The following is a 16,797-nucleotide window of genomic DNA, read 5'->3' as shown; positions in this document are numbered from 1 at the left end:
AAGGCGCATAGCATCGTCTTGTGTGCCTTTGAATTTCATGCGATTATGAAATACCTTTTCAATATTTGGTTATTTTCCAGATTTTTTTGTGGGATTTTTTTTTGGAAATTGCGGATTCCTGATTTTGAGATTTTCGATAAATTTGAAATTTTCAAAAAATTTACGAATTTCGCGATTTTTCAGAAATTTCAAAAATTCGGAAATTCCAAAAAAAAAATCGATTTTTGGGATTTACAGAATCCGAAAATTCGGGATTTCCAAAAATTTCAAAAATGTATCATGTTTCGCTACATGGATAACCCCATAATTGATTATGTTTTTTTTTTCGGGTTAATAAAATTGATTTCTGGTGCGGAAATCCGAAGAAGTGATGCAAATTAAAGGGCAAATACTCATTAGCTTGATGTTTTTTTGCTAAATGCTCACTTGTTAAATATGCTCATTAGCTAAACTCGCTCATTTGCTAAAATAGTCTCACTTGCTAAATTTTTATCATTTGCTAAATGGAGGAATTGTTCAAATTGAAGGCAAATTCTCTTATACAACCATCTCTTATACTACTTTTCTCTTATACTACCGAGTCTCTTTCACTACCACTGTCTCTTATACTACTTTTTCCCAATGTGTCTCTTATACTACTCAGGAGAAATACATCTTTTCCTCCAACATAAGTCATCAGAGCCATCAAAGCAGGCATAAATAAAGGGAAATAGTTTGGAAATGAAAATTATTTTTTCAGTATGTTGCTTCAGTCCGATTTCAACCTCAAAGTATTTTCTGAAATGTTGGTACGTTCAGTGGCTTTATTTCTCCTGAAGATGGAATTTTCTTTTTTTTCTGAAATTTTTCGGATGGCGTACTGGACTCTATTACGGAGGTACATCAAAAGAGATACATCGAAAGCACATCAGGGTCAGGGGGTACTCAGCAGGGACGAATCAGTGGGGACATAGCAGGTCTGTGCAGATTAAGTTAGATTTTCCGATCTGTATAAAGCAGGATTTTATCGAAATTGTTGTAAATCTGCTGAGAGAGAGAGCTTCGAAATTTTCTTGAAGTTTGAAAAATCCCTAACTTTTTGCAAACAGTGGGGACTGTGAATCTTGAAAAATATCACAATTCTCAGGATTTCAAAATAAAATTCAGGCTGAAATCGTGTCGAAACTCTGATGACTGCCAATTTGTCTGAATAGATTTTTCTCTTTCTTCTAATTTTCCTCTTGTTTTACTGTTTTATTCAATTTTTGCTCGTTATTCCCAATTCACCGTTTTTTAATCACTTTTCTAATTTTTCTCAACTTTCCATTTTTCCCCCAATTTTCGTGGTAATTGAACAATTTCTCTTTTTAATAATTTTCTAGTTCATTGAAGCAAACAGCCACAGTTAAGTGATTTTCGTTAAAAGTTCCAAAATCCCAAAATTGACTCAAAGAGCTTTTTCAGAATGGATGTATGTTATCAATGGAAAAAAGTGAGGGACAAATCTCGTCAGTAAAGATAAATGACCTGGCTACTTTCAGATATGTGGATGCGAATAATATCGGTTATCTAGAACTGAACAAGTTGAAAATAGATGGAATGCTCACAATCCGAGTTCCAAAATCAACTAATCAAAATATTCCGTATGATACGATGTGCTGGTCAAAAACTGTCAAGTCTGAGAATATTCGGCACGAACCGCGCTTCGTTTCTATGGATATTTTCATAACAAACGTTTCAACTGCTCGATGTATTCGATATGAATGCAAAGACCTATCCAAACACGTTTCAGATATTTGATATTTCTAGGCTGCTATTATTCACTGAATCATTGAAATTTTAGGTTTTCTCGTATAAAGATCACGTCTATTCCCATTACGTTGTCATTGATGATTCATTTGAGCTGCCCGACGCACAAAACGTGAAGAAGAGACGCTTAAATGAGAATGAAATTGATGAGTTGAGATCTAAAATTCTGCTGTATAGAACAGTAGCTCACGCCAAAGTAATTGCTCACCAGAAAGGAATTGATGTGACAACCAAGCAGGTATATAATTAATTTGTGTCACTTAGTGGAAAAAAACGTTTGCAGACGATTTTCGGCAATTCAACCAATTTCGAAGAGGAGGATTCTGAAGATGATATCGATTCCAGAGATGATATGGACTCGGAAAATGATATGGGTGGTAACAAAGGTTCCGAAGACGAGACGGCTTCCAATGATGAAATGGGATCTCACGATGACATTAATAATATTAACAGAATTGATGTCACCGATGAAATTGATTCCAACGATGGCTCGGATGCTAATGGAAACCACAAGTGCAGTTATAGTTATGATCTGTATGATCGCAACGAGTCTAATGCAAAAACTGATTCATACGATTCTTCCCCATCTCTCCGTTTGGAAATTGCTCCTCGTCAAAAATCTCATCGTGGTCATCCATCGGACGATATGGACGATTCCATGCCTTCAAATTCAACGGAAAGACGTCGTTCATCTCGGAAAAGGTATACAATTTTTTAAAGAAACCTCTTTTATTCATGACTTTTTACAGACATAAAAAAAAGCTTCTCTCCATTTCAACAAGCTTCAGACGACAATTCATACTACTATTGATTAATTGATCCATTTTCTGTAGTTTTTAGTTTTGTTAACCAACGTAATTTTCTTTTTTTTTAAATCAAGTTTTAGACCCCCATTTGCTTTGTTGTGTCATTTATCAAGACCGTTTTTTGTTGTTGTTGGCCTAACATTGATTTCTATTCGTGAATAGATTTCATAAACCATCAGTGGAAGACTTCGGTAATCATATGATAGCAAACCAAATAATTTGAAAAAAATGGCTCTGATGACTTATGTTGGAGGAAAAGATGTATTTCTCCTGAGTAGTATAAGAGACACATTGGGAAAAAGTTTAACAATTAAAAAATTAATAATTAGAAGAATGAATATTTTTCGCTTTTTTTCAGCTGAATTCGCTCTGAAATCGCTTTAAAAACTTCGAAAATATATCTCTCAAAGTTTAATTCAAAGGCGCATGTTGCAAAATTTTCATTGGCGTTTCACCACGAAAGTAAGAGGTACTGTAGATTTTTTGCGCGAGGAGAATTGAAGTCGAATTGTTTCGGTGATTTGTCATCATTTTTTGTCCATTGAGAGCATTTTCGGGCGCTTTTCTCCGGATTTTCTCGATTTTTTGATGATTTGCAGGTTTTTTAAACAAATATTCAGTCAATTTGTGCGTTTTCACCGCATTTTTCTTGTGAAAAATCGGCATTTTGGTTGATCTTGGATTTTCATCATTTTTTCTCGATTTTCCGGATTTTTCAACTATTTTTCAGACTTTTAAATGCGTTTTTGAGTAAATCGGGCATGTTTAGTGCGTTTTCCGTGCGCAAAATTATTAGAAAATTCTCCGATTTTCGTCATTTTTTCTCGATTTCTCGCTTTTTTGTTCTCGATTTTCTCGATTTTCCCCTTTACAAGCTTAGAATTTTCAGGTATGAATGGTCAAACAGAGCGTTGCGACCGTACTGCCTACGTCTCGGGCCTGCAGTCGACGGTCTCCGATATTGAGCTCTTCGAGGTGTTCAATCGTGTCGCCCATGTCGAGAAGGTCATCGTGAGAAGTGGAACCGTTAGACATGCACTTGTCGTCTTCAAGTATGTTGCCTTTTTTGACTTCTAGACATAAAAATTACATTTATCAGAACTGTAGAAGGCCTGTACCAAGTGCTCAACAACTTCCAAGGAACAAGCCTCCACGGTCGTCAACTTCACATTCGGCCGCTTCGTGAAAGTTCTCACAGTGGGAACGGCGGCGGTGGTCGAGTCCAGAAGCCCTACCGCCCGTCCGCAGATCAGAATTCCACGTATACATATCGCCAGCAGCCAGCGAGCTATCAGCAGAATCCACGTGGCTTCAGGAATTCGTCGGGAAGCACGTCGTCATTCAACGGAGCGGGAGGAGCGAATGGAAGACGTCGGAATCAGGGATACGTCCAGAATGGGCGTGGAGGATTCCAGAACGAGACGTACTCTGGAGCGATGAGCACACTTTTTGACGCGTATCCACAGTACGGAGGATTCCATCAGCAGCAGAGTTATCATCATCAGCCGGCAGCTCATCACCATCAGACGCAGCACGATTTTCATTTTGAGAATCATGCCGAGGGAGCGAAAAGGTGCGATTTTGGCCAAAATTTGGTCGAAATTAGAGTCAAAATGTATCGAAAATCGGTTAAAAATGCAAAAAAATGGTTCAAAGTTCATCGAAAACGGTCAAAAATTCATGAAAAAATCATACAAAATCCGTCGAAAATGGACAGAATTCATGAAAACTGGTCCGAAATTCTCGAAAAATGGGCCAAAATGTATCAAAAATCGGTCCGAAATTCTGAAAAATAATCCAAAATTCATGAAAAATGGTCCAAAATTCATGAAAAATGGTCCAAAATCTATTAAAAATCACCCAAAAAACATGAAAAATGGCCAAAAATAGGACCTAAACTCCCAAAAAGTCCATCGAAGTTCCATATTTTCCAGATTCGACAACCTGGCCAACCTGCTCCGCGCCACAACCCCAATCGATCCGTTTGGCACTAATTCCAAGTACTGTTTTACTCAATAAATGATTGAATATTGACCTAATTTCTTTAGGAGCACGGAAAAGAGCCAAGCCACGTCGCCAACCGGCTCAAGATCACGCGCATCGTCGGCAAAGGAGCACAAGCAGGCACCGCCGGCATGGAAGATGGAGTTGCGCCTGGCGGATTCGCAGAATCTCCCGCCACCATCACCGACGACGACGCCAAAAGCGCTCTCGATGACTCAACACGAGTTTTTGGCTCAAATTGCGAGACAGGCGGCTCAGGAGCAACAGGAGAATGTGATGCTCGTTGGAGGAGAGGAGGGAAAGAAGAGACAACGTCCGAATCTCTCGGTGATCAACCCGTCGTTGTTCTATGAGCAATATCCACGTACATCGTCGCCAGTCGTGTTTGCGCCCAACTCGAGTAGGTTTTATTACTTTACAGCCGTATTGTTTTCTCGGTTTCTCCAAATCATACAAATGGTCCAAATTTCATTTAAAATTGTCCTAAATTCGTCAAAAACGGTCCGAAATAGGTTGAAAATGGTTCAAAATTCATTGAAAAATTACCCGAAATTCTGGCCAATTCACCTTATATTGGACCGATTTCTGACCTTTTCAGAACTATTTTTGTTCGAATTTTCGACCAATTTTCAGATTTTCGGGTCAAAAATTGTTCTGATTTCCTAAAATATCCCATTTTCCAGCTCCAAACGCCGATAAAAACCCATCACCACACGATCCAGCGGTGGTTGCCTACAGTCGTCTCCGCATCCCGCCTCAATCCGCCTTCGATCATCTCTCTCCAATCGACACCAACAATTGCTCATTCATAACAAAGCATCTGGGTCCGAACGATCATCAAAAGCGAGATTTGACGAATGAGGAGCTCTCCGATATGATTGTCTCCACCGGGAATCTTCGTATGAACCCGATGATTCAGGACGCCACTTCTTTCGAAGCTCCGCCCCCAATCCACGACGAGACACCAGCTCCATGGTCTCCGTTGAAACGTGTTCGTGCTGAAAGTGGATCTCTGTCGGCTGCTCCGCTAGCGTCTCCTCAATTCTCGCCAATCAAACCGAAATGCGAGGAATTCGACACTGCTGACGATGACGTGTTCGAAAGATCCAGTATGGATCCGCAGAAGTCGGAAAATGCCGAAAATAAGATGGAGAAGATGGATGGAAGCAGCAGCAGCAGAAGATGTCCGACTTCGAGGACATCAACAACAGCCGTCTGCCGTCGAATTCGCATTCCGCAGCGCCGAGTTCGGATCAGAAGAGTTTCGTGTTCCCGCCGGTGAGAGTTTATTGGGTCTAAAACGAAGAAAATCCAAATTTCACCAAAAATTAAATTTTTAGCAAAAAATAACCAATTTTTTCAGATTTTTAGAGGCCAAAAAAAACCAAAAAAATCAAGAAATTTCAGTTAAAACTTGGGTTTTTCAGTTACAAAAATAGAATTTTAAAAACCGAATTTTCGATTTTTCCTCGGAAATATTGGAAAATTCCGTTTTTAGAGCTGAAAATTCAGATTTTCAGATTTTTGCCTCCAAATTTTTGAGTGTTATTTGTAAATATTCAATTTTCAGTCACCAAAATTCCAATTATTAGGCTGAAAAAACGATTTTTTTTGGCTCTTAAAAAATCGATAAAATTGAATTTGAATAGGTTTTTTTCAGTAGAAAAATCCGTTTTTAGACTCCCAACACTGGATTTTTCGAAAATGATAATTTTTGAAAAGTCTGAAAATTTCGTAAAAAATGGCAGAAATGATAATTTTCTTCAAAAAGTTCTAAAATCGTAAATTTTCTGAAATTTTCGAAAAAATCTGAAAAACTGAATTTTCTGAAAAAATGCAATTTTCTAAAAAAATATGAAAAAAAACCTTTTTTCGGAAAAATTACGATTTTCTGAAAAAAATCAATAATCCGTTTTTCCAGGAATACCCAATGTGCCGTCACTCGTCAGTCCCATCGATTGCTCATCTCGTCGGCGATCTCTCGGATTTCTGTCCACTGTCTCCGCACTTGACCGAAAAGCTGGCCATCGAAGAAGACGTTGAGAATCCAGAAGACGTCGACAAGACTTCAGAAGACAAATCATCGTCTTCAAAGGCTGACGACGTCGCTGTCGCTTCAGGGATTCAGAAGTCCGACGTCATCGTCTAATAATCTGTGTCATATATTTATATTCTCAATTTTTCTTGAATTTTTGCCACGTTGAGCACTTTCTTCCTCCATCTCCCCTGTCAAATATGGGTCTAGAAAATTGAGAAAAATCCATTATTTTTATTGAATTCTTGTATTGTGTAAGTGTGTCCGTTTTTTATCCCACGTGATCCTCATCTATTGTGTGTCCTTTCCTGTTTTATTCGACTCCGCCCACTTTTCCCGGGCTCCGCCCCCTTTCATTTTGCACAATTTGAGACGACGAATTTTCTAGCATCATCAGCAGCACCCAAAATCATTGTTTTATTGGTTTCCCCGCCCCCGATTTTTCTAATTTTTTTATAATACACTGTGCGAGAGAGTAAGAAATCAGGTGTGTGTGAAATGAAAAGTTGATATGCTAGTATTGATTTTTCGCAAAATTTTTGTATTATTTCTTTTTGAAAATTTTCTAAAAAATGTCTGGCGTCGAACTTCAACCCGAATCCACGCAGTCTGAGGAGAAAGAGGAGCCAAAAACGGCTGCGACGACGATCAGTAGTACGGAAGAGACGAAAACGGGTATTTTAGCGGTGGAGCGAGTTTGCTACCAATTCTCTGCGTCTCTTAATTTTACGCGCTCCCTAGGGAATAGCTTGCAAATGCGCTCTATTGTCGAATTTCTGAATTTTGTTGAATTTTACAAAAATCCAGATTTCCAATGATATTCTTTGCATCTTTAGCAAATAAGAGCGAAAAAGAGCACTGAGAAGCGGCTCGAATCTGAAAAATTCAAATTTTGAATTGAAAAAAAACGCTAGAAAAATTGCCAAAAAAAACAACTTTCTTTGAATTGCCTTTTTGAAAGTTCTGTTTTTCTCAGCAGAGCGCATTTGCATTGAATTTCGAAAAACCGCGCTCCACTGACCAAAAACTCGAAAAATTTCAAAAGTTTAAACTTTAGAATTCTCAAAAATGTCAAATTTTCGAAATTCTCAAATATTTGGGATTCTTAGATCCTTCCAGAAAATCCAAATGTGGCACTGGATAATTTGGCAAAAACGCCAATTCAACTAATCCTCCAACCAACACCTCAAACACCAGCGAAAACTCCAGAAACCCCGAGAATCCAAAAAATCAATAATCTCAAAAAATCGGCATCATTCGATTCGAAGAATCAGCCAGAAGACTCGAAAACGCCAAAACAACGGGACCAACTGATTGAAGTGCCTTCAGATGAAGTGGGACGTGTCGAGAACAACATTGATAATTTACCATTTTATCATGGGTTCATGGGACGAACCGAGTGTGAATCTATGCTGAGCAATCATGGTGATTTTTTGATTCGAATGACTGAGGTTGGACGTAGAGTGGCATATGTGATTAGTGTTCGATGGCACTATCAGAATTCGCATGTTCTGGTGAAGAGAACTAAAACGGTACGGTATCTTGGTAACGGGAAGTGCTAGCTAAAATTTGTCAACTAAAAAATTGTTGGAAATTTTATGAGCTACATTTTTGCAATTTATAGTTTTTTGATAGCTCTTTTAGTTTTGGAGATATGCGCCTTTAAAGTTAAAGGGCACCCCAAGAGACGTAAAAACGGAGGGCTTTTGCATCTTTGATTTTTGAACGCGTATTGTCGGAATAAAAAAAGTGAGACTCGGTGTTTGCGTACTTTGATTCCCGCCTCCCCCCACCGACGCTCCGCCCATCGCTTTGCAAGTGCGGCGTGGTGTTTTGGCACGCCACTTGGAGATCATGAAAATCTCATTAAATCCGATGGGCGGAGCGTCGGTGGGAGGAGGCGGGAATCAAAGTACGCAAACACCGAGTCTCACATTTTTTATTCCGACAATATATCTCAAAAATGTATTAAAGGAGGCCAGACACGAAAGTCTACGGGGTTTTATTGGGGAGAGATCATGTATTCTGACGGAAAGTCGTGCGATTGCGACCAATGCGCGCTACTTGACGAGCATTTATTTTTTTAGTACACACAAGATTTCTTCAATGTTAGGCGATAATTCCAGACTTTTTGCCGATATTCTGTCATTCCATGATGTCGCAGCATGAAAACAGAAAAAAAACGAAAATGGACAGGTCGGAATCGAACCCGCGATGCGCGACCGATAGACAAGCGCGTTCACCTCTACACCACACGGCACCTGTCGTCTAGTGCCGCTAAAACGATTATGAAACGAGGAGTGTGCCGCCGCGTTGAAGAAGTTCGCGTTCTCGCTTATACGGCAACTTGGAGTTATGGCTGGGTGACCATACATATTTTCTGACTGTACTGTGTCATATATCAAAGAACTAGAACTGTGAAATTTTTCATGTCTGGCCTCCTTTAAGCTAGAAAATTTTTGTTTACTAGAAAAATGTAGGAGATGTTATGAGCTATATTTTTGTAGTTTACAAGTTTTTGATAGCCTTTTTAGTTTTGGAGATATGCGCCTTTAAAGTTGAAGGGCACCCCAAGAGACGCAGAGGTCTTCTTGACGCTCCTTCCTTTTCTAGCGCATAGGTCTCAAAAACTAAAATTGCTATAAATGTTTTTTAACTACAAAAATGTAGCTCATAAAATTTCCAACACTTTTCCAGTTGACAAAATTGTTTTAGTGTTTTTGACTTTTGAGATTTGAGCGAGATATACGCGCTCCAAGTTGAGAGAGACGCACAGAAGCCATGTTGACATGCATCTCTCGGCACCCTTTAACTTCAAACGGTCATATCTCGAAAACTAGAAAAGCTATCAAAAAGTTTTTAACTACAAAAATGTAGCTCATAAAATTTTCTACAGTTTTCTTGTTGACCAAAATTTTCCAGCTATCTTAGTTTTTGAGATTTACAAACTTTTGTAAACTTAAATTTGAAAAATTCAAATTTTTACAGAAAAAACTGTACTGGACGAAAAAGTATGCATTCAAATCGATATGTGAGCTTATTGCATACCACAAATTGAATCAAATCCCTTTTTATGACAATATGACCCTTATTTGTGGTTTGGCTCGTCACGAATGGCAACTGAACAACGAACAAGTGACATTGAATAAGAAATTGGGAGAAGGACAGTTTGGAGAGGTTCACAAGGGCAAGTTGAAGGTGATTTTTGAAAAAATGTAGTTTAGAATGTGTGAAATTTTATGGGTTATACTTTTGTAGTGGACCGTTTTTTGATAGCGTTTTTGGACTTTGAGATAAATGCAAATAACCAAAAACCAGAAACCTAAAAAACATTTTTTTGGAAAATTAAATTATCTCAAGAACCAAAAGCGATAGCTATTTTTTACCAACTAATAAAACGTTGAAAATTGTATAAACTATGTTTTTGTAGTTGATCGTTTTTTGATAGTGTTTTTGGTTTTTGAGATATGCGCCTTTAAAGTTAAATTTCAAAACGCTATTATCTCAAAAACTAATGTGCTTTTTTCAAAAAGTTCAAATGTTATCTAATATAAAATTTTATGTTCTACAACTTTGCAAGATACCGTTTTTTGATAGCATTTTCAGTTTTTGAGGTATACTTTGAGAGACGCAGAGAAGTCAGTCGCGCTCGCTTCTCTGAGTCTCCCTCTAACTTTGAACGCTTATATCTTGAAAACTAGAAATGTTACCAAAAAATTTTCAACTGCAAACATGTAGCTCATAAAATTTCCTGCATTTCTAGCTACATTAGCTAGCTTTCCTAAATTTACAGACATCAGTCTTCACACCGCCCGTCATCGTCGCCGTCAAGACATTGCATCAGAATCATTTGTCGGCAAATGAGAAGATTTTGTTTTTGAAAGAAGCAAATGTGATGCTCACTTTGGCTCATGTAAGTGGACCCCGAAAAAATAATCAATAATCGACTTTTCAGCCAAATGTCATAAAATTCTATGGTGTTTGCACAATGAAAGAGCCCATTATGATAGTGATGGAATTTTGTGATGGCTCTTCACTGGAAGACGTTCTATTATCAAAAGAATCAAAAGTGTCATCTGAAGACAAGATACTGTACTTGTTTCATGCGGCATGTGGTATTGATTATTTGCACGGAAAACATGTGATTCATAGGGATATTGCGGCAAGGAATTGTCTGTTGAACTCGAAGAAAGTGGTGAGTGAACATTTAATTGGCAATTATCTAATTAAGTAATTGAGATACAGAAAAATGTTCACTAGGAAAATGTTGAAAATTTTATAAGCTATATTTTATTAGTTAAAAGTTTTTTGATAGCTTTTTTAGTTTTCGTGATATACGCGCTAAACGGAAAACTCAAAAAATAGCTATTTCACTTTTGACAGCGTATATCTCAAAAGCTAAGTAACCTAGACAAGTTGTATAAACTACCAAAATTTGTAACATTTTATGAGCTATATTTTGTTAGTTGAAAGTTTTTTGATAGCTCTTTTAGTTTTTGAGATATGCGCCTTTAAAATTGAAGCTCGCCGAGATCAAGGAGAGACGCAGAGAAGTCTCGTTTCTCCGCGTCTTCCTTCAACTTTGAACGCGTATATCTCGAAAACTGAAGTTGCTATCAAAAAGTGTTTACCTGCAAAAATGTAGCTCAAAAAATTTCCAACATTTTTCTAGTGGACAACAATTTACTAGCATTTTTGGTTTTTGAGATATACGCGTTCAAAGTTGAAGAGCGCCGCTCTCGCGACTCTGCGCCTCCTTGGCATCTTTTATCTTTGAACGGGTATATCTCAAACACTAAGCTAGCTTCAAACAACTATCAACTACAAAAATAACCCTCATAAAATTTCCTACATTTCACTAGTTGACAACTTTGTTCCAGCTATTCTGGATTTTGTTTTATTCCAGCTCAAAATCTCGGACTTTGGACTATCCGTGAAAGGTGTGGCGATAAAAGAGAGAAAAGGAGGATGTCTTCCAGTGAAGTATATGGCTCCAGAGACGCTGAAAAAAGGGTTCTACAGTACGGCATCGGACATTTACAGGTGTGGGAATTCAAAATTTACATTTCGCGCGCAATTTCAATTTTGCAGCTACGGAGCATTGGTCTATGAGGTGTATACCGATGGAAAGACACCGTTCGAATCGTGTGGTCTACGAGGAAATGAGCTCAGAAAAGCTATAATTGGAAAATCGGTCATTTTGACGATCGACGTGGAGTGTCCGGAGTTTGTGAAGGCCATATTTGAACAAAGCCGACTTTATGACACGGAGCAGAGAATCAGTTCGAAACGGATTATTGAGATTTTTAAGGAGGTTAGAGAGTGATAGAATAATGTTCAGCATAAATTTTGGAACATTTCACTAGTTGGAAGTTTTTTTCTAGTGTTTTTGGATTTCGAAATATTCTTAGCTTCGGAAAACCAAGTGTATCTCAATAACTAAAAACGCTAGAAAAGTTTGCGAACTGAAAACATGCACAAAATTTGTAGAGCTACATTTCTGTAATAAAAAGTTTTTTGATAACACTTTTAGTTTTTGAGATATACCCCTAGAAGTCAAAGGGAAACGCAGAGAAATAAGAGCGGATGGCTTCTCTACGTCTCTCCTTGATCTCGGAGCTCGTCAGCTTTAAACGCGTATAACTAGAAAACGAAAAACGCTAGGAAATTTTTGTTAACTAGCAAAATGTAGGAAATTTTATGAGCTACAACTTTGCAATTAACTATTTTTAGATAGCAATTTTAGTTTTGGCGATCAACGCGTTCAGCAAGAGCATATGCCTTGTCTGCGTCTCTTTTTTGGATCGCCTGATTTTGAGCGCGTATATCTCAAAAGCGGAAAATGCTAGCAAAATTTTGTTAACTAGCAAAATGCAGGAAATTTTATGAGCTACAATTTTGCAGTCAGCTGTTTTTATATAGCATTCTTAGTTTTGGAGATATATACGTTCAGCGAGAGCTTATACTTTGTCTGCGTCTTTTTGGTATCGTCCGACTTTGACAGCGTATATCTCCAAAACTAAAAAAGCAATCAAAAAATTGTTTACTACAAAATTAGAACCCATGAAATTTCCAACATTTTTTTAATTGACCGTTTCTTGATATCTTAATTACTTAATTAGATAATTAACTTTTCAGGAAGCCGGCATGCATGAGCTGGATGCCACTGGTTTGTTTGGTCGAATCGGTTCGTTTTTTTCCAGAGTTCGCCGTCAAAAAGAGGCGGAGCCATCAGTGCCAATTTTAACTTGATCGAACTGATTTTTTTTCGGAATAAAAACATTTGCTTTTCCTCAACTTGTTTGATTGTCGAGTAGTATCATGATTTTTCCCTCCTTTCGCACCTCGACGTTTTTTCGCCTCAAACATTGCTTAATTCCTGTCTGTATGCATAGGCTTTCTGCGTATTTATTTGCATGTCTGCGCGCGAAAAATGAAAAAAAAACAGTTGAAAAAAATTTTGGCACAATTTTTTTAAAGCAAATAAATGGGGAAGTTTTTTGGAGTTGTCTGGAATTGTCTGGAAATTGAATTCTGATTTTTTTGAAATTTCGATTTATTGGAAATCCATTATATAAAGTTTTCCCAGGAATCCAATTTTAAAAATTTCTGAATTTCTGAATTTCTGAATTTCTGAATTTCTGAATTTCTGAATTTCTGAATTTCTGAATTTCTGAATTTCTGAATTTCTGAATTTCTGAATTTCTGAATTTCTGAATTTCTGAATTTCTGAATTTCTGAATTTCTGAATTTCTGAATTTCTGAATTTCTGAATTTCTGAATTTCTGAATTTCTGAATTTCTGAATTTCTGAATTTCTGAATTTCTGAATTTCTGAATTTCTGAATTTCTGAATTTCTGAATTTCTGAATTTCTGAATTTCTGAATTTCTGAATTTCTGAATTTCTGAATTTCTGAATTTCTGAATTTCTGAATTTCTGAATTTCTGAATTTCTGAATTTCTGAATTTCTGAATTTCTGAATTTCTGAAGTTCCGAATTTCTGAATTTCTGAATTTCTGAATTTCTGAATTCCCTGGAAGTTACTGATTTTCTAAATTTTTTAAATGTCTTAGTTTTTTGGATTACTGTAGCCAAGTGTTTTTTCCGAAACTGTCCGCCTACTCTCGTCTGCTTCCGTATTCAATTCTCGCGTCGTCATTGATCCCTGGCAAATAGTGAAAGTTTTTTGGCTCGGCTAAAAAAATTGGCAGGAGAGAACGAGAAAAAATGAGATTTAAAAAAACCATTCGGAGCGATCATGGAAATTTAGACAGTCATGACTCATGAGATGCTTAAAATCAGAAAAAAGTACAAAGTTTAGCCCAATTTATCTGTTTTTCTGTAAAAGATAAAAAAAATTGGTCACCTGATAAAATATTGCTGATATTATGATTAACATTTTGTTAGTTGATAACCTTTCGATATCTTCTACAGGAAATGAGATAAATTGGCTCAAAGTTGAAAGCCAGGGGCGGGGTCACTCTATTGACATGTGAGGAAACTTTAGAGGTTCATATCTCAAAAACTAGAGTAGCTCCAAATATGATTTCTCTACTAAAATGTAGAATTCTTCAAGCTTAACATTTCGATATTTGAAAAATATCTGTGTTTTTATTAGTTTTGGAGAAAGGGACTTTAGAATCTTGTCCTTTCTCGGATAGCTCTTCTAGCCATACGCCTTTAAAACCTTATCTAGCTCAAAACTCAGCGTTCAAATGCAGCCCAATTTAGTTATATTTTGTAGATTTTCTCAAGTTCTACACTTATTGATTGTAAGAGAAATGCCAAGTTTGAAGTTAGTTACGATGTCCTAAGCGTCGGCGCTTCCCGATTAAAATGTCTATATCTCAAGTCCCAGAGCTGAGTTTGAAATTTTTTTTTTAATACAAAACTTTACGAAATTCAATGAGCTATATTTTACTAGTTGAACATTTGTTGACAGCGTTTTTAGGTTTTTAGATATACGAGTTCAAACTTGAACTACTGCCGATAGAGAGCTTGAGAAATTACATTATCTTTGAACACATGTATCTCAAAAGCTAAAAATGCTTGCAAGTTTGTGTCAATGAAGAAAACGTAGAAAATACCATAAGCTCTATTTTCTAGTTTGCAGTTTTCAGTCAGCTAGCCTAGTTTGCAAGATATACACCTTCGAAAGGTACAACTACCGTAATACACACTTTCAGCAAAATGCTTCCAAAAAGATCAATTTCGGAAATTGATCTCTCTCCTAGAAGAAACAAACCTTAACGCTCAAAAAGTTGTTTGTATTTGTCAATCTTCATCACCAATCAAAAAATGTTGATAAAAATTGCGCAATGTCCAGTTCTGGTCCTCCCAAGGCGCGAAAAGAAGCATTTCCGCATGGATTCAATCCCCCCCCCCCCCCTCTCTCTCTCTCTCTCTCTCTTTCTCTCTTTCTTGTTTCCGTTTGTATTTGTGTGTTTTTGTTTGCGAAAACTGTCGATATTGAGCCTCGCGGAAGAGAGGGAAAATACCTGAAATGCGATCCTTCCGAAAAGACAGAGAGAGAGAGAGAGAGAGAGAGAGAGAGAGAGAAAAGAAAAAGACTGTTGCGCACTTTCCTCCTCCTTCCTACTTCGTCAATTTTGCCATTCCCGAAAAATACGTGTTGTTGGTGGGAGCTCAAAAGAGTTGTTAAGTTTCATGAGAGATTCCCCTTTTCAAGTTTCTTTCAAAGTTTTTAGATCTCATATTGTATACCGTTCTTGAAACCTACAAGCATTTAAAGCGCTCCTTAACTTTGCATCAGTTTATCGCGCTTTTTTCAATAGATATTAAAAAGTGGTCAACTAACAAAATGTTTACAAGAGCTACAATTCGTCAGTTGATTACTTTTTGATATCTTTCACAGAAACTGAGATAAATTGGGTCAACTGCAAAGGTGGTGCCGCCATCGTCGCTGATAGCGTCGACATTAGCAGCGAAATGTTTTGAGCTTGATTATCTCGGTTCTTCCAAAAGATATCAAAAAGTTGTAAACTAACAAAATGTTTTTCAGATTACAATAAACATTTTATCAGTTAACCACTTTTTCATATGTCTTTCAGAAAATGAGATAAATTGGCTCAAAGATAGCGGCCAGGTTTTATGGAGGACCTTGAATAGAACTCTTGAATACCCCCATCTTGTAATCATACCCTAAACACCTGAAATACAATAAACGTTTAAAATATTTTAGTTAAAAGTATATTTGTTTAAAAAGTTTCATTAAAACAACTGGAACGTTTTTTCTAAGTTTTAACCTAGTAAAATGACCCGGATAACTTTTTTGGCTCTGCTCCTTTAAGATCTAGCCTAGTTCAAATCTCACCGTTCAAATATGGCTGGATTTAATATGAACTTGTAGATCTTATCAAGTTCTATGTCAAACTTTTTGATTGGAACAGAAATTCCAAGTTTGAAGTTAGTTATGCTTTCGCAAGCGTCGGCTCTTCCTCCTTTCGCTGCTTTTTAAAAGCGACTGCCTTCAAGGACCCATATCTCAAGTCTCAAAACTGATTTGAAAAATTTTTAAACTACAAAACTATAGAAACTTTTATGAGATACATTTTACTAATTGAACATTTTTTGATAGCACTTTTAGATTTTGAGATATTCGCGTTCAAACTTGAACTACTCTGGGCTTGAAAACTTACATTATCTTTGAGCGCATGTATCTCAAAACCTAAAATTGCTAACAAATTTGTATCAATTAAGAACATTTTGAAAATTTCATGAGCTATATTCTTGCAGTTTACTGTTTTTAGATATCTAATATAGTTTTTGAGATATACGCTTTCAAAATTAGACGATCCCAACGAGAAGTCATCAGCTCTTGTTTTTCAGCGCCTGTCAACTTTAAATCCATATATCTGGATTCCTGTGAACGATACCAAAAAGTAATAAACTAACAAAATGTTTATCATGATATCAGCAACATTTTATCAGTTGACAACGTTTTGATATGTTTCACAGGAACCGAGATAAATTGGCTCAAAACTAGGGGGTCCTCTCCAATTGTTTTTTCCTGAAAGTTTCTTTTCTGCTAATCTCCAATCGTTTCAATTCTTCTTCTTTTTTAAATGGCATATTCTCTCTATTCTCATTTATCCTCTTCTCCTCCATCTCTCCCGCTGTTACGACCTTCATAACTGTAAAAA

At 37.0% G+C, this 16,797-nt stretch overlaps 3 protein-coding genes across 3 annotated transcripts; all 3 read left to right on the top strand.

Annotated features, from left to right (window-relative positions):
• Window positions 1–1,448: 1,448 nt before the first annotated feature.
• Window positions 1,449–2,607, top strand: CBG05097 (the record flags this gene model as incomplete). The annotated part of the gene is made up of 5 exons (XM_045241194.1): window positions 1,449–1,471; window positions 1,521–1,764; window positions 1,823–2,026; window positions 2,072–2,490; window positions 2,538–2,607. The coding sequence occupies 5 exons, from the start codon at window positions 1,449–1,451 to the stop codon at window positions 2,605–2,607; spliced, it is 960 nt and encodes a 319-aa protein (XP_045092864.1).
• An 878-nt stretch (window positions 2,608–3,485) lies between these two features.
• Cbr-rnp-8.2 lies at window positions 3,486–6,747 on the top strand (the record flags this gene model as incomplete). The annotated part of the gene is made up of 7 exons (XM_002638713.1): window positions 3,486–3,646; window positions 3,694–4,167; window positions 4,529–4,594; window positions 4,643–4,998; window positions 5,282–5,876; window positions 5,962–6,016; window positions 6,520–6,747. The coding sequence occupies 7 exons, from the start codon at window positions 3,486–3,488 to the stop codon at window positions 6,745–6,747; spliced, it is 1,935 nt and encodes a 644-aa protein (XP_002638759.1).
• A 458-nt stretch (window positions 6,748–7,205) lies between these two features.
• On the top strand, window positions 7,206–12,885 carry Cbr-spe-8 (the record flags this gene model as incomplete). The annotated part of the gene is made up of 7 exons (XM_045241183.1): window positions 7,206–7,308; window positions 7,753–8,165; window positions 9,622–9,831; window positions 10,589–10,828; window positions 11,540–11,676; window positions 11,725–11,947; window positions 12,772–12,885. 7 exons carry the CDS (start codon window positions 7,206–7,208, stop codon window positions 12,883–12,885), a joined length of 1,440 nt encoding a protein of 479 aa, XP_045092863.1.
• Between the last annotated feature and the right edge of the window lie 3,912 nt (window positions 12,886–16,797).

Source organism: Caenorhabditis briggsae, assembly GCF_000004555.2.
Source record: "Caenorhabditis briggsae complete genome, chrI, whole genome shotgun sequence".
NCBI lineage: Eukaryota > Metazoa > Nematoda > Chromadorea > Rhabditida > Rhabditidae > Caenorhabditis > Caenorhabditis briggsae.
The sequence above is the reverse complement of the archived record's forward strand: the minus strand, read 5'-3'. Positions and strand labels throughout refer to the sequence as shown.